Consider the following 18,190-nt stretch of genomic DNA (forward strand, 5'->3'; position numbering starts at 1 on the left):
AATTGCTTGACAGTCCTATTATTACAGATAACTCTACAGGATAGGCCGTAGAGGTGAAACAGTACATAGACCTAACAAGTTGGATTAAGGATGGAGTTTTGATCCTGAGAGTGAAGGGTGGCTAGAATTTCATCCTTAATTCTGCAGTCTTTACTTCTGTGGGTTTAAATCAGAATAGTAACAACATTTAACGTCGTTATAGATGGTCCAACTTTACTGTTTACGCTTTGGATTTCCCAAAAAACTGGTGGAGATACCCTGGTGTAATTGAGATCAGAATCTGGCTCTGCATCTTACAATCATAACATAAGAATTGGACATCTTAATTTTTTCCCCTATAATGGTGGTATGATGTTGCTCCCCATAATGCTTTATAGAAATATGCTTATGAGTGTAAATATGACATAACTGGAATATGTTTTATGCTAGATATGCCGTGTAACATATCTTTGCAAAAGTTATGATCTACTGAATATATTCATCCTATTTGTATGCAGGTATCATTTTTATATCTGAGGTTATGAGCGTTGGCTCTACGCTTGTATTTCAAGTGTTTGCTGTAGGAAGCATGTAAGACAGATTTGGTCAACATAGTGTGAAGGGGTTATTCAAGTAATTGGGAGTACTTAACTAACAATGGACTTTGGGAGATGCCAGTTCACATCTGAGCTTTCCTGGGAATGTTCAAACTAACATAAAGAATGGTGTTGGCCTGCAAAAAGGTGAATCATTCATAGACATGTGACTTGCCCAGGTGGCTAGAGACCCCATTTTGTGGCTGGGATGTTGCACAAGAGAGAAAATATAAAAGGCCCTGGGAAACCCCTCCATTTTGTCTTCAGCTGGCTCAAAAGATAGCCTCTCCACCCCAAAGAGATGCCTGAAAGAAACTGGAACAAAGGACAATAACTACCGGGGGTGGGGGTGGGGGTGGGGGTGGGGGTGGGGCGGGGAAGTGAGCGATTGCTGGACCCAGACTAGGAAGGAGTCTAGTGTGTCAAAGAAGCTTATTGGAACATCTCTGAGGGGGAGATTTACCTGCATTTAGTTTCCTACTGTATTAGGCTTAGACTTGTGTGTTTTATTTTATTTTGCATGGTAACTTACTTCGTTCTGTCTGTTGTTACTTGGAACCACTTAAATCAGAGGTGGGCAAACTATGGCGCAGGCCACATCCGGCCCATGGGACCGTTCTGCCCGGCTCCTGAGCTCCTGGCCCGGGGGTCTGTCCCCTGGCCCCTCCCCCGCAGCCTGAACTCACTGCGCTGCCAGCACAATGCTCTGGGTGGGGAGGCTGCCTATATTACTGTGTAGCTTGTGGGAAACGCTTCGAAGCAGGGGTTTGGGAAAGTTTCAGGGAATATAATTCCGCTTTCTCCTTGCTCTTCCAGTTCCCTCCTGGAAATTGCAGTGTGCGCGCATTGTCTTCACACACACATTGTGTCTGAGGTGTGGACATAGATTAAGAGATCAACATTTTGCCAAAAGTTCCTTGAGAGGAGTGAGAACCTTGAGTTGCAAGAGGTCATTGGAAAGGCGGCAGCAGACAGAGTACGTAATTAGACTGCAGAAGAAGAAAACATTCCTGCCCCTTGTACTCCAGAGTTTCATGATAAGAGGCCAGGGCAGCTGTAACTTTGTATACTTGGCTTTAACCAGTTCAGGAATATGCTTAAATTGCTTTTTCCTCTATAAGTTGCATATGATCTGGGCACCATTGTATCCTTTGTCGCATGATTTCTGAACCAGACAGTGTGCACCTCTCTCCCTTGTGCAGTTAGGAAGCTCCTTCAGGAGATGGCAGACCTTCTGCAACACTACCATTCACATTTAAATGATGCTAAAATTCAAGATATCCTTGGGTTTGGATGGAGTGTAAGGGCAGATTCTTTGAGTATCCAATTGTATTTGGCCAGTTCTGCCTTCACAGATGCAATGTGTCACCAACCAGTCTAGGGTTTAAATGAGCTTCTTCTCCCTGAGCAGATCTGCTGTTCCTGCGTGCAGACTGGGATATTTGTTTAGAGGTTGTTTTTACGCTCCCCTGCCCTTCAGTAGGTTGGTTCTATGTGCAGGAGGCTGACACGCCCGTGAAAATGGCATGACTTTTCTGGTCAGGGCCCAAAGAGAGACAAGACTACCTTCTTCCCCTCTGTATTGTCCAAGATAGCTTCCAAGCCCCTCATCCTTTACTGAGAGAGACCACGACTGGCCTCAGTTGGAGGGTTTTGCTTCTGTGGCTGGCAACATAAGGAGCTCTCTTTGAATCTCAGGTAATGAGTTTAACCCCCTCTCCATAACTAAGACTTGTATGAGGTATATAACCCCGCCAGTGTAATGAATCCATGACTGCACAATGGTCGCATTTGTTAAAGTGGTGGAGGCATGTGTACTGTATTTTGTGCACTAGGTTCTGAGTTATATGATGTCTGTACTGTGTGTAGTTGTGGGAAGGGAGCCAGCCATGGATTTGTTTCACGGTATCATCACAGACGAGACTTAAACTCCTGTGAATCTTTGATGCTCAGGATGAGCTTAATGTAACGGGGGGTGGGAATATGTAGGGTGAGAGTCTGTGGCTTGTTCTGCTCCCCTTATGCTTCTCCAGCAATGCAAAAGAAGTGGGGACTGGCTGCATCCCTCTAGCTGGGGTTCTTCATGGCATAGGAGAACCCCCCAGGGTGTAGATCTAGTTGAGCCAGTTCCTACACAATTCCTATTGCAGCCCCTGGCAGATGGGGTCTGTTGGGAGTAGGGAAGTGGCTCCTGGGGGTGTTATCAGCTGGTGGAGTTCAGAGCAGCCATGGAGCCTGGACTGACTGTACAGTGGAGGCACTTGAGGCTTACCGTACAGGAAATTACTGAGGCCCTACGATACTTTCCTTTTAAAATCAAAACATTAAATCTATAGTTTGATGGTTTTCAAATTTTTCCAAGCATCCCTCCCATTGGCTGATTGCTCCCCTGCTGATCTTGTTGCAGAGCTGTTTGCTTTTTCATAGCATATTCATATTCAGTACCACATTAAACCTTAGTTGTTTTTCAGCACAAAAAAAGCAACATTTTGTGTAAGACACTGTATACATTGTAGTGAGCTTGAAAAAGTGCTGGACACTCATTTTGTGATTCCTGGCTGTTTGTTTTTGTTAGTTAGTTCTCTAAAAGCAAATGTCTTAACATAGTTCCTCCCGGTGGCAACTCCTGCTAGTGGTCCTCCACCAGGGTTTTACCAATATGTGAACTGACCCACAAGTCAGCTTCATTGTGACATCTCATTTACCTAACATAGAAAGTCACTTTTCCCTATGTACTGACACTCCCCAAAATGCCCATCCTGTCCCCAGCCAGCTCAGCTCCTAGATTGGCACCTGATTCCTTGGATTGCAGCTAGACTTCATGCCCTCTACGCTTTCCTTTTCACTCTCCCTTCCCATTCTCCCCCCTTTCTCTTTTTCTGTTTCTTCCTCCCTGCTTTCTTTTGGCTCTTCCAAATCACTCTGGTCCCCCAGCGCCTGTAATGAGCTACAGATATGTTACCCTGCTTTGTTCCCTGCAGACATGTGAGTCAGGTCTTTATTGACTTTGATTAGATATTGAGTGGCTAGGCTGACATCGTTTCTACTTCTAGTTCAATAAGTGTGTGGCTGGGGGTATGAGAAGGGGCAGAGTACCTCAGCACCTGGAATTTCCTACTGGAGATTGGGGGTGGGTCATTTCCAGTGGAGATGGGTGCCCTAGAATGCCCCTAGTGATGAGCTTACTGCCCGGCATTAATAGGAGGCTTATGGGTTCCCATACGCTACAGGGATTGCAGTGGGTGATTGTTGTGTCACTATCCTCCACTGGCTGTTGCTGTTTTCCAGAGCCTGTCAACATGGTGAATCCTAGAAAAAGGAAGACTGCAATTATTTGAGTAATAAATGAACATAATTGACTTACATGTTTGTTGACATAGGATTTGATGACCTCCATGCTTGTGCTGATCCTGGAGTCCCTGAACACGGATACAAGACACCCAGTGCAGGTGTTTTCTTTGAAAGCGCTGTAGTCCAGCTTCACTGTCGAGAAGGATACAGGCTTAAGGGTCCTTCAAAAAAGATTTGTGTGAGACGTTTTAATGGCTCCTTGAGCTGGAAACCAAGCGATAAACCTGTGTGCCTACAAGAAGGTAAGTTAATTTTGTTTAAACATTTCACGAACCTAAATTGTGATCACTTACTTACATACATACCATTATGTCTCCCTGCAGAGTGCAAAAGTCTGGAACCCGTTTCATAGGATTACATTCAATATGTGTTTTAATTTCTGAAAAGTTTTTATCCAGATAAATTAGCTAGAACATGCCTGTGTGTGTTGTCAGGGCAGGAACAGGGGAAGTAAATGAATCCTAGCCATGAAAGGAATAATGTCCCATTACAAATAGATTTATCACTGCTTTTGTCAAAACAGAGAGAATACTGCCACTGATAATAGTAACATTATTTATTACCATTACCGTTCACTTAGTGATCCTTTCTGTCATATCTTACTATAAAAATATAATTAATTTCTAATGATACTAAAGATGTATTTTAATCAGAGGCTTAAATCAATTATTATTTATTACATGTACATAGTTCATAATTAGAGGATGAAATAGGCAGAGCAATCAGTAGTTTATTGGTACTGTATATGTTTACTTTTACGTAATTCAGACATTCATGGGGTAAAACCAACATGATTTTTGTTATATGTAAATATGGTCTGTTTAAAAATGTATTTGGTTTTAAGTATTTGAGAAACTGCTACTTTTTCTTCTAAGATGTTTGATGGAAGCAGGATTAGACTATCAAACCGCAAACATTAATTCTGGCCAAAAATGTGTCCAAGTAGTGCATACTATTCATTTCACCAAGTATATTAAAACTATCACTTCTTTCTACAATTGATTTATTTTTGTTCAGCAGAGATACTATAATCAAGAGACATAAAAAGTATCAGCCGGACTTAGTGTGAATGCTTTACCTCTGTGAAGCTTTATAAATAATATTTAGCTGGGAGTGTTATCTCTCTATTATATTAAAAACCGTGCGGCAGATCCTCAGCTGGTAGAGTCATGCTGATTGACTCCCACTGAACAACTAGTCCTGTGTATCTGAGAAGAATTTTTCTTCTGCTGTTTGTTATTTTTAATCTAACTGTATACCTGTTGTGTTTTAGGGCCTGCTTTTGCCCCCCCTTAAAGTCGGTAGCAAATTAGCCATTGACTTCAGTGAGATCAGGGTCAAATTTTATTTGTTAAGGCTCCCTTCATGTAAAAAGATAAAATACCATTAGCTAGATCTACACAAGGGTGTAGAGTTGACTCAAAAGAAACAACTGAAGGCTATGTGACTAAGACTTAGCCCAATGTGTATAATAACTGCAAATATATTGTGAGGGAAAACCCCTTTTATATTTTGTCAGTTGTTATGAATCACATCTTCTAAGCATGAAATGTACAGAGGCCTTTGGGTTTGGATGGTAAAATTGTATCCTGGTGGCATGTTCTTTCTGAATCATGATAACTGAACCTTTTGCAGTCATAGTCTGTTTCTGGTACTTTTTCTTTCAGTAAATCTCATTAATAGTATTGCTTGTTTGTTTTGTTTTAATTTTTAACAGGGTGACATGAGAGTTTTGCTTTGTTCCATTCCATTGGCAAAGCAGGAAATTACCACCTTCCCAGGACAATTCAATCCCATTTTGCTGTTCCTGACAGCGATGCTTCTATTATACAATGCTTTGCACATTTCATGCTGTGGCACTAATAATCTGTAGATCGGGGCGGACAAATTTTTTGGCCTGAGGGCCACATCGGGTTTCAGAAATTTTATGGAGGGCCAGTTAGGGGAGGCTGTGCCTCCCCAAACAGCCAGGCGTGCTCCGGCCCCCGCCCTCTATCTGACCCCCCCTGCTTCTCGCCCTCGACGGCTCCCCCGGGATCCCTTCCCCATCCACCCCCCCCCCCCCCCCGCTCTCAGTCCCCTGACTGCCCCCGGAACCCCCACCCCGACTGCCCCCTGCTGCCCCATCTAAGCCCTCCTCTCATTCCTGACTGCCCCCCCGGGACCCCTGCTCCATTTCCCCCCCCCCTCCAGCCTGACCCCCCCCCCCAACTGCCGCCTGCCACCCCATCCAACCCTCCTCCCCCCGCCCTTCCTGGCTGCCCCCCGGGACTGTTGCCCCCAATCAACCCTCCTGTTCCCCACCTTCTGACCACCCCGATCCCTGTCTACACCCCTAGCTGCTGACCATGCCCCGAACTCCCCTGCCCTCTATCCAACCCCCCTGCCCTCTTACCGCGCTGCTTGGAGCACTGGTGGCTGGCAGCACTCCAGTGGAGCCAGCCACGCACTGCGCAGTACAGAGCGTCGGGTCAGGCCAGGCTCTGCAACTGCACTGCCCCCGGAGCTCGCAGCCCTGCCGCCCAGAGCATTGCGCCCACAGCGCAGTGAGCTGAGGCTGCAGGGGAGGAAGGATAGCGGGGGAGGGGCCGGAGCTAGCCTCCTGGGCCAGGAGCTCAGGGGCCGAGCAGAATGGTCCCGCGGGCCGTAGTTTACCCACCTCTGCTGTAGATATAGCACAGTAAAATAGTAACTTTTTTGTTTTAACTTTACTGTCTTATCACCAGCAAAATAGTTACAAAGAAAAAATCTGCCACATTTTAACAGCACGTGTGTGTAATGTTCACATGCTTACGTATTCCATTCACCTGGCATTGACATCCATACTCTCTAACCAAATGAGTGTTGGTGAAAAAATGAAAATGGAACGACAATGGAAACTATTATGTTTAAAATAAGCAGTAAAACTAGGGGAAAAAGACAAGTTCTTGTAAAAACTTATTTTCTTTTAGACATTGCTAAGTGTTTGCTTGGGGGCTTTTGCATATCTCTGAGCAAATATATGTGTCACTTGTTGCAACTGTTACAATGAGCATTAATGTGTTTTTATTGTGTTCACACAAAAACAGTTTGTTAGAATCCATGGATGAAATTCTGCCCCCATAGAAGTCAATGGCAAAACTCCCATTAAGTTTATTGGGGGGTCAAGATTTCACCCCATGTGTAAGGGATGGTAATGTGATGGGCTGAGTGCCCAACAATCTAACCAGAGGCGATCATTAACTTGCACCGTTGGGCATTGCATAGCTTTGCCTGTCAAGGCCTTAATCCAGCAAAACACTTAAGCATAAGATTCACTGTGAACACGTGACTACTCATGTGTTTAAAGCATGTGCTTAAGTGCTTTTTTGGATTGGGACCCAAGAGAGTAAGGCCCTGATTCAGGAAAGCAGCTAAACATATGCTTAAATACTTCACTGGTTAGGGATGCTTTCCTGAATTGGGGTCTAAATACCGTACTACCAAAAAAAAAAAAAAAAAAAAAATTAGCAATAGAAAAGTGATTTAGATCATATAGTTCATCCCCCTGCTAATGTATAATATAGCCCCTGGTTCAGAAAAGCACTTAAGCGCATGCCTAACTTGAATCGGTGGGATTTAAGCAGTTGTATACATGCTTTCCTGAATAGGAGCCTTTGTCATGAAGCAGGAGAATTATAGATTGATGGGCGATATAGAAGCATGGCACATTCGAAGTGTAGTTGGGAAGGAGTTGGAACACCTTTTTGGGTTCTCCTGGCATCTGTCAGAGGTTTAGTGACTTACATAAGTCTGCATCTCAGACAATTTCTTCTTTAATGATATGTGTAGAAATTTGGAGCAATTAGTGGTGAAGCAGGCTTTTAATATTTTAACATACATCATAACCCATCAGAAGGTGAAATAATCTTTGTGTTACAAGCACTACTTGACTTTTAAAGACAGACGTTTGTTATATTTGCCACTATGCCTTATGTAAATTTCAGGTACTACCAATTGGATCATTAAAGTAGCTGTTTTTAATATGACGAACATTAGAAAACTTGAGCATTAAAAACCATTAACATACCACAGTTATTTGCTAGAACAATCTAAAATTTATGTTTGCTCTATAATTTCAGGGTATTAATGCTATTTAAAAGACTATGAAATGTCCATCTATATAAAAAGTTCTTAATTTAAAAATGAATAAGATTACCAGGAGATTTTCAGTCAGTTGATTTGATTCCATTTCCTGTTAAGGTGCAGATGACTTAAGTGTCAATGCAAGGACAAAGTCACACAGCACAACTATATACATGATAAATGTACTTGTCAAAAATCTGTTTACTTACAGTTATAGTCTCATATTGCTCTACAGTGTGTGATGCATGTAACTTCTAATGGGGTTATGCACGTAAATCCTGAGGCATCAAGGTGAGAATTCCGTATTTACTGTTTAAGAATAAGTGCCATGTTTTCTACACCATAATCTTCTCCCGCTGCAATATGTGGCTGCTGAAACTACCAGACTACTTGGAACAAGAGCTGCCTCCTTTCAGGCTGAGTCTACAGTTACGTAGTCCACTTCAGGATGCTCTATTGTCCTATGGGCTGAACTCTCTCACTCCCACTCTCCAAGGCTGTTTGTTACTGTTGAGTTCTTTCACTGCCCAGCTGTCCCAAGGGGAGAAAGGATGGCCTTGTGGTTAACTCAGGAAATATAAGTTCAGTTTCCACCTTTACCACAGACTTCCTGTGTGACCTTGGACAAATGATTTTAGTCTCTCTGTGCCTCTGTTCCCCATCTGTGAAATAAAGATATGTTCTTCCTCCCATCTTTTTTCTGTTTTGTCTATTTAAATTGCAAGGTTTTCAGATCTGGGACTGTCTCACTGTTGGTCATATTAAAAACAGCTATTTTAATGATCAGATGGCAGTATCTGAAATTTACATAAGGCAGAGTGGCAAATATAACAATCAACATCTGTCTTAAACAGTCAAGTAGTACTTGTAACACAAAGATTGTTTCATCTTTTGATGGGTTATAATGTATGTTAAAATATTAAAAGCCTGCGTCACCACTAATTGCTCCAAATTTCTATACATATTATTAAAGAAGAAAATGTCTGTCTGTACAGTGCTTACCTCTATGGGGCACCAGTCTCAGTTAGCACCTCTAGGCACTGTTGTTATATAACTAGTAACAATAATTAACAAAGAGCAGGAATCCTGATGTCTCCAGAAATATAATCTTTTTGCCGTCCGCAGAATTATCATACCAGCCTAATTCTGCCAACTTTATTTTATAGCACTCGCAGACCAAGTTTTTCCATAGATTACAAAAGTACAACTTAACGAATGGGAAAATATAGATTCTTATATTTGTTTTTAAGAGGACACTGTCAAGATCAATTAACCCAAAACTGAGCACCATCTTAATAATACCATTCCTGTTATATTTCCCTCCTAATCCTGGAAGACCTATATGTGCCCCTTAACAAGCACTGCAGCATAGATAAAATCCAAGCCACTCTGGTGGGCAACTCTACAGTAACACACCTGGAGCACTGTATTTCTTCACTGTTGTGTGCATGTCCTGTCATCCCTCTGAGCTGCCTTTGTGCACTCTTGTAAACAGGAAGCAGTTAAGAAATAATCCCTGAAATCTTAATTCAGAAGAGGTCGTGTATGTTTCAGTGTCACAACAGAATGGAACAGACAAACATGGGCCTCAGTATGAAAGATGAGCTCCATTTACTGCCATTGAGCCTCTGGAAGTTCACACAGGTGTCTCACAGGGAATGGTTTGGGCTCCCCTTCTTTCACATTGACATATTGAATCTAAGTGGAGCAGGCAAGTAGAATCCTTTGCTCTGTAATGCTGGTAAAAGATCACTTATTACATGCTATGTGGTTTACATGTTCCAGAAGATTTGCTGAAGAGTGCCTAGAAAAAGAGTGCCTAGTGACGAACACATTTTATTTTGTCTGATGAAGAAGTCTTTCAATTCGGTCACTTACTCTCAGCTATTCCAGGTGGAATCTGTGCCAGCTCATCCAGTTAATGGAGGGGAAGACTACAGCAGTTTATTCTTTTATTTAAGCCAGCCAGGGTGTAGTGGGCTAATAATGGTACAGTGAGCAACTGTCACTGTATTCTGATAACATCCATCTGAGTAAAATGATTCAGTCTGCAGCCATCATTTGCGATAATAGGAACAAAGTCACTGTAATAGATCATAGTTACAGGATCAATTTTCTCTGCTTTGAAAATTTCATATTTCATCTCCGTGTATAGTTTGCTCCTTTGTTTATGTAGCAGCAGGACACCATTATCCCGAGAGTAAGCTTTTCATCAACATGATCTCTTGCCATCTGTCCTGAGCTTCCATCTGCCTCAGGCTAGGACTCGAGATCCCTGTCAATCATTCCATCCCTGAAGACTTCAACTGAAGCCCCTTCACAGCAATATTCAAGACTTGGCGTAAGGCTTTTCTGTTGAGTCAGGACACCATTTTTTCACTCCCATGTTCACTAGCTCTCCCTTTTATTTTTTGGGGGGAGGTGTGGGGGAAGGTTTGGCCAGTTTTTTGAGGGAATGTCTAGGTTTTGAATATGGCGTGGGTTTAACTTTTTGTTAGTGTACACATCATCTGAGATCTGGGTGCTCTGTACATTAATAATCCCTCTTGCTGCTGTTCCCCTGCAACACCTGCCATCATCCATTAACACTCCAGTGGACAGCTGGTGCGCTCTGCCAAATTCAGCAGTAATGAAATAGTTAAAGGTACTGGGAAATTGTCAAATCTTTGACTACTAATTGTTTCCAGATGACATTATAAAGTCTACTAAGTAAAATGTAATCCAGAAAGGACAGGTATAAATTGAAAACACAGAGGGATGCGTTTTTAAATTGGGGCAAGGCACAAAACTCCAATTTAAAGTCAGTGAGATCTGGTGGCTGAAAGGATCATCGAACAGAAGATCGTCTGGTTCATCTGCGTGCCACTGCTAGAGCTTTATCTAGTCTAGTTCTAAATGTTTAGGCCTTGCTTAGAAATTGTGCCCCTAGTAAACAAACAGCTTGAAAGCAAGATGTTGCCATTTTTCTTCTTTGTGGATGATAGATTGATTTATAAATTGTAAATTTTAAAATATACTATCAGTGAAAGTGGCAGAAGATTTCTCTTGGTTCCCTAAAATTTGCAGCTCCCAAGTGTTTTTCAAAACATGGTAGTGAGGCTCTTTGTGTAATAGGGTTGGTGATTGTCTCTTGGGGGAGAGATGTTTGTAAAGCAGCACAAAGATTTTTTTTTTTGAGCCCTTTATTCTCCTTATGTTTTCTGGTGTCTAGAGATTCTTAACTGGTGTCTCTGACACGAACTGGTTACTGGCATTCAGACAGATGATTACGTGGACATATTTCTCCAAGATTTCCTTTATTCCTCTTTCTAATCTTATTTTATATTTATGAGGAGGATGAACTATCTGAGTCATATATACAGTTCTCTCATTAATTTACCTGGCTGTTAACTGTTAGTGTTAGTAGAATTTTTCTGAATCTCTTTGTCCTCCCTCACTTTCCAGCCTATGTTTCATCTATTTGTGTATTTTTTCACTTTTGCTGCTTTGGCACCAGTGTGTGTCTGTGCCTGCATATCAGTTCTCCACCATTCTTCCTCATATTTCATATAGTGAACACAGGATTTTCAAAAGTGGCTATCTGATTTTGGGTCAGCTCAGTTTTTGGGTACCTATATGGAGGGCCTGATTTTTCAGAGGGAAGTTTCAGACAGTACTGAGCAAATCCCTTTTAAGGCATATCAGTTGGGGCACCAAAAAACTGAAGCATCCAAAATCGCTAGTAACTTTTGAAAATCTTGGCCAATGATCACACACTCGGCCTGAGTCTCTACTCCTGTCAGGGTTCCCTCCCCACTCTGAACTTTGGGGTACAGATGTAGGGACCCGCATGAAAGACCCCCTAAGCTTATTTCTACCAGCTTAGGTTAAAAACTTCCCCAAGGCACAAATTCTTTCTTGTCCTTGGACGGTATTGCTCCCACCACCAAGTGAGTTAGACAAAGATTTAGGAAAAAGACCACTTGGAGTTCCTGTTTCTCCAAAATATCCCCCCAAGCCTCTTCACCCCCTTTCCTGGGGAGGCTTAAAAATAATATACCAACCAAATAGGTAAACAAGGTGAGCACAGACCAGACCCTTGGGTTTTTATGACACGAAAAACCAATTAGGTTCTTAAAAACAGAACTTTATTATAAAGAAAAAAGTAAAAGAAGCACCTCTGTAAAATCAGGATGGAAGGTAATTTTACAGGGTAATAAGATTTAAAGACACAGAGGATTCCCCTCTAGGCAAAACTTCAAAGTTACAAAAACAGGAATAAACCTCCCTCTTAGCATAGGGAAAATACACAAGCTAAAACAAAAGATAAGCTAATGCATTTCCGTGCTATTACTTACAATTTTTGTAATCTTGGATGCTTATTTCAGTTAAGGTTTTAGGAGATGGCTTTCTCCTGCCCTGGTCCCTCTCTGTCCTGGAGAAAACAGCAAAAGACCACACAAATAAAACCTCCCTCCACAGATTTGAAAGGAGGTTCTTCCCTTATTGGTCCTTTTGGTCAGGTGCCAACCGGGTTATTTGAGCTTCTTAAACCCTTACAGGTAAAGGAGGGATTTTATGCTACCCTTAGTTGTATGGTTATGACAGCTCCTTTACACCGTTTTACATTGCTGTGACTCCATTGACTTCAGCGGAGGCACACTGATGTAAAACGGGTGTAATGCATGCAGCAGAGAATTAGCTCCATCCTCTCTGGAAAGAGGGAATTTTTCTTATCCTTTGAACTAATGCCTCACATGCAGTTTACACGTTTTTACAAATAGACATTATCAGGGCTTAAATTCTCATAGAGTATTTCTGGGAGGCCCCCCCACCCTTGCTATAAAAACTCCAGAGGGTTGAAAATATTTATTGGAACTCTGATTCAGACAGCTCCGACCGAATTTAAGCCCTGGACATCATCCTCAATTGACAGATTTCAGAGTAACAGCCGTGTTAGTCTGTATTTGCAATTGATTTACCTTATTCAGCATCTCTGCATTATATACACAGTATGCAGCCTGGGAAGGTTAAGTATGCATGTGAATTACAACTTCGTGGCCTCTTTATGGCCAGCCTGTGGACAGATGTCTGCAAATGGATAACATGATATGATCTCTTCAGCTATGTGTTTTTTCTGTTTTACTGTCTGTGAGTGATCGTAATGTAAATCACTAAAATGAGCAAACTGAACGCTAGTAATGTGGGACTTGCTATTGGCTAAACACTGACCGTGTGTAAGGACAAGTATATCCATATGCAAACCCCATCCTACAGCTAGATTCATAGCAAGTAGATATGAAAGGCAAGCAGAGTGGGATGATAGTGTGGGGTTAAATTAAGTCTCCTGCCCTGCTGGTATACAGATTCACAGGCAATGGGCAGATGTGCCACTGACCACAGAAATGTAGTCATTAATACTGTAGCGGAGGACTTAGGGTATGTCTACACTATGAAATTAGGTCGAATTTATAGAAGTCAGTTTTTTTAGAAATCGTTTTTATATAGTCGATTGTGTGTGTCCCCACACAAAATGCTCTAAGTGCATTAACTCGGTGGAGTGCTTCCACAGTACTGAGGCTAGCATCGACTTCCGGAGCGTTGCACTGTGGGTAGCTATCCCACAGTTCCTGCAGTCTCTGCCGCCCATTGGAATTCTGGGTTGAGATCCCAGTGCCTGATGGGACAAAAAACATTGTTGCGGGTGGTTCTCGGTACATGTCGTCAGGCCCTCCCTCCCTCCGTGAAAGCAATGGCAGACAATTGTTTTGCCCCTTTTTGCCTGAGTTACTTGTGCAGATGCCATACCACAGCAAGCATGGAGCCCGCTCAGCTCACTGTCACCCTGTGTGTCCTGGCTGCTGGCAGACACAGTACTGCATTGCTACACTGCAGCAGCAACCCATTGCCTTGTGGCAGCAGATGGTGCAATAGGCCTGATGACCATCGTCATCGTGTCCGAGGTGCTCCTGGCCGCCTCGGTAAGGTCGGTCAGGAGCACCTGGGCAGACATGGGCGCAGGAACTAAATTAAGAGTGACTCGACCAGGTCATTTTCTTTAGTCCTGCCGGCAGTTCTGTTGTACCATCTTCTGCCGGGCAGGCAGGAGATGAGGATGGCTAGTAGTCCTACTGCACCGTCTGCTGCCAGCCAAAGATGTAAAAGATAGATGGAGTGGATCAAAACAAGAAATACACCAGATTTGTTTTGTATTCATTTGCTCCCCCCTCCCTCCCTCCCTCCATGAAATCAACGGCCAGCAATCGTTTCGGTGTGGTCTGTCGGGGCACCTTGAAAAGTTTAATGGAGATTCAGTCCTGCCTGAAATACCAGGGGAAGGGATAGCTCAGAGGGTTGAGCATTGGCCTGCTAAACCCAGGGTTTTGAGTTCAATCCTTGAGGGGGCCATTCTGTGTGATAGTTGTTTTTCTTTCTCCTTGATGTAAAGCCACCCCCTTTGTTGCTGCTAGGCAGCAGTTCTGCAGAAAAGGACCTAGGGGTTACAGTGGACGAGAAGCTGGGTATGAGTCAACAGTGTGCCCTTGTTGCCAAGAAGGCCAATGGCATTTTGGGATGTATAGGTAGGGGCATTGCCAGCAGATCGAGGGACATGATCGTTCCCCTCTATTCGACATTGGTGAGGCCTCATCTGGAGTACTGTGTCCAGTTTTGGGCCCCACACTCCAATTTTTCCACTTCCTTCTTGTAAAGAGTCCAGCGGAGGGCAACAAAAATGATTAGGGGACTGGAACACATGACTTATGAGGAGAGGCTGAGGGAACTGGGATTGTTTAGTTTGCGGAAGAGAAGAATGAGGGGGGATTTGATAGCTGCTTTCAACTACCTGAAAGGGGTTTCCAAAGAGGATGGATCTAGACTGTTCTCAGTGGTAGCAGATGACAGAACAAGGAGTAATGGTCTCAAGTTGCAGTGGGGTAGGTTTAGGTTGGATATTAGGAAAAACTTTTCCACTAGGAGGGTGGTGAAACACTGGAATGCGTTACCTAGGCAGGTGGTGGAATCTCGTTCCTTAGAAGTATTTAAGGTCAGGCTTGACACAGCCCTGGCTGGGATGATTTAGTTGGGGATTGGTCCTGCTTTGAGCAGGGGGTTGGACTAGATGACCTCCTGAGGTCCCTTCAAAGCCTGATATTTTATGATTCTATGATTAGTTTGATCCTCCAGCAGCCTTAGCATTGAATCCTGCTTCCTCTCATCACACTGCCACCATCTTTCAGCTTCAGCCCGCCACTTACTCTCTTCAGCCCGCCACCTCTCCTCCCGGTCATTTTGTGCTTTCCTGCACTCTGACATTGTCTGAGCATTCGTCTGTGCTCTGTCAGTGTGGGAGGAGAGCATGAGCTCAGAGTGCGTTTTTTTTCACCTTCTAATCTTCACTAGCCTCTGGGAAGGAGAAGATCCTGTGATCCTTGAAACACATGCAGCTGGTGGAGGAAAAAAAAAGGGACAGTGGTATTTAAAAAGACACATTTTATAGAACAATGGGTACACTCTTTCATGGTAAACCTTGCTGTTAACATTACATACATAGCAGATGTGCTTTCGTTACAAGGCCGCATTTTGCCTCCCCTTCCCCCCTCCCCGTGGCTAACAGCGGGGAACATTTCTGTTCAGCCACAGGCAAACAGCCCAGCAGGAACGGCCACCTCTGAATGTCCCCGTTAAGAAAAGCACCCTATTTCAACCAGGTGACCATGAATGATATCACTCTCCTGAGGATAACTCTGAGAGATAAAGAACGGATGTTGTTTGAATGCCAGCAAACATGTTCTGCAATGATTCCTGAGTACGTGCGACTGGCCTGGAGTGGTAAAGTGTCCTACCATGGTGGACAGAATAAGGCTGCCCTCCACAGAAACCTTGTGCAAAGGCTTTGGGAGTACATCCAGGAGAGCCACGAATGCCAGGGCAAATTAATCATTAAACACGCTTGCTTTTAAACCATGTATACTATTTTAAAAGGTACACTCACCAGAGGTCCCTTCTCCACCTGGCGGGTCTGGGAGGCAGCCTTGGGTGGGTTCGGGGGGGTACTGGCTCCAGGTCCAGGGTGAGAAACAGTTCCTGGCTGTCGGGAAAACTGGTTTCTCCGCTTGCTTGCTGTGAGCTATCTACAAGCTCATCATCGTCATCATCTTCCTTGTCCCCAAAACCTGCTTCCGGGTTGCCTCCATCTCCATTGAAGGAGTCAAACAACACGGCTGGGGTAGTGGTGGCTGAACCCCCTAAAATGGCATGCAGCTCATCATAGAAGCGGCATGTTTTGCGCTCTGACCTGAAGCGGCCATTTGCCTCTCTGGTTTTCTGGTAGGCTTGCCTCAGCTCCTTAAGTTTCACGCGGCACTGCTTCGGGTCCCTGTTATGGCCTCTGTCCTTCATGCCCTGGGAGATTTTGACAAATGTTTTGGCATTTTGAAAATTGGAACGGAGTTCTGATAGCACGGATTCCTCTCCCCATACAGCGATCAGATCCCGTACCTCCCGTTCGGTCCATGCTGGAGCTCTTTTGCAATTCTGGGACTTCATCATGGTCACCTCTGCTGATGAGCTCTGCACTCACCTGCAGCTCGCCACGCTGGCCAAATAGGAAATGAAATTCAAAAGTTCGCTGGCCTTTTCCTGTCTACCTGGCCAGTGCATCTGAGTTGAAAGTGCTGTCCAGAGTGGTCACAATGGAGCACTCTGGGATAGCTCCCGGAGGCCAATACCGTCTAATTGCCTCCACAGTACCCCAAATTCGACCCGGCAAGGCCGATATCAGCGCTAATCCCCTTGTCGGGGGTGGAGTAAGGAAATCAATTTTAAGAGCCCTTTAAGTAGGGAAAAAAGGGCTTCGTCGTGTGGACGGATGCAGGGTTAAATCGATTTAATGCTGCTAAATTCGACCTCAACTCCTAGTGTAGACCAGGGCTTACTGTACCTGCAGTTTAACTTGTGCTGAGATGGAAGGGGAATATTAAAAGCAATCTAGCTATGCTCTCCATCTGCTTGTATACAACAATTGGAAATACATACTCTCATTATAACACACCAGACTCTACTGTCATACAATGGATTATGGTACTGATGAGTGACTAGGAAAATGTATATTAACTGAATTGCATTTTGTGCTGTGCAGACTGCAAACTGTTTAACCAGAACAGATGTATTATGGGTTAACTTTGCTTAAGAGCTTGACTACTGAGCAGCTGGCCACAGTTTTTTTTTGTAACTAAATTAATAATACACAATTTTTTATTAAGTCACAGATTGCCTCGTTCCACATGTTGAAGATGCAGAGGTTCATAACAAGACATACAGGACTGGAGATAAGTTAATAATCAGTTGTCATGAAGGATTCCAGATCCGTTACCCTGACTTAGACAACATGGTTTCAATATGTCAAGATGATGGAATGTGGGATAATCTGCCCATTTGTCAAGGTATAGTGCACCAGAATATCTTACTGTATAGCTCTTACACCTTGTAATCATTTACCAACACTTTTTTCTGCAGCTAAAGAGAATAGCAATAAGATGATAGATCCAGCTGTATGGTATTTCTGCAAAGGCTTTTGGATTTGCTTGGCCCCATTATTCACTTTTGGAAGTAAAATTCCACATTTCAGCATAGCTTTATTTTAAAATATTATGTTAAATGGTTTTTTGTTGTTGTTGTTTTTTGCTAGTTTAAAATCTGAGGTGAGCATGTCTTCTCTTTTAATGAAACAGGTTGAAATTCACCTGTTAGGTCAGCACAAGGCCCTTTGGACGACCTAAATCTGTGCACTACTTCATTTAGTGAAAGAATTAGGTTTTTTACTGCTTTTCACTTCGTTAGCCCTGCAGAGCTCATGCAACTAAGAGAGAGCAAGTTAGTCTATTCCATCTTGTTCATTATCAGCTGAATGGTGTACCATGTTTTAAATCAGTTACACCCATGGATACTGACTGAACACTGTGTAGTTGCACGGGGCCTAATTTGGCCAGCAGAGCCATTAGGGCTAGTGACGGTGTATGAGAAGGAAACAGCTTGAGTTTGTCTAGACTTGAGAAGAGTGATTGAGGCTAGGCTGCCATTAGTGGACATGTGTTAAATACCCTGATCTAACCACAACCCTTTTCTCTTGCATGGGCACAGATTAGCACCTTTAACCTCAATTTAGCTAGTTGAGATTGATC

The 18,190-nt window shown here is 43.4% G+C and overlaps 1 protein-coding gene across 4 annotated transcripts in view; it reads left to right on the forward strand.

Annotated features, from left to right (window-relative positions):
- SUSD4 (sushi domain containing 4) overlaps positions 1-18,190 on the forward strand; it is a 126,096-nt gene that overhangs the window by 74,104 nt on the left and 33,802 nt on the right. For 3 of the 4 annotated variants that reach the window (XM_074949203.1, XM_074949202.1, XM_074949205.1), the window contains exons 3-4: positions 3,956-4,168; positions 17,273-17,452. In XM_074949203.1, the coding sequence (XP_074805304.1) occupies positions 3,956-4,168; positions 17,273-17,452 (393 nt within the window). The remainder of the gene's footprint in view (positions 1-3,955; positions 4,169-17,272; positions 17,453-18,190) is intronic. The other variant, XM_074949204.1, reaches the window with a different exon arrangement.

Source organism: Natator depressus, chromosome 3, assembly GCF_965152275.1.
Source record: "Natator depressus isolate rNatDep1 chromosome 3, rNatDep2.hap1, whole genome shotgun sequence".
NCBI classification, from domain to species: Eukaryota; Metazoa; Chordata; order Testudines; family Cheloniidae; genus Natator; species Natator depressus.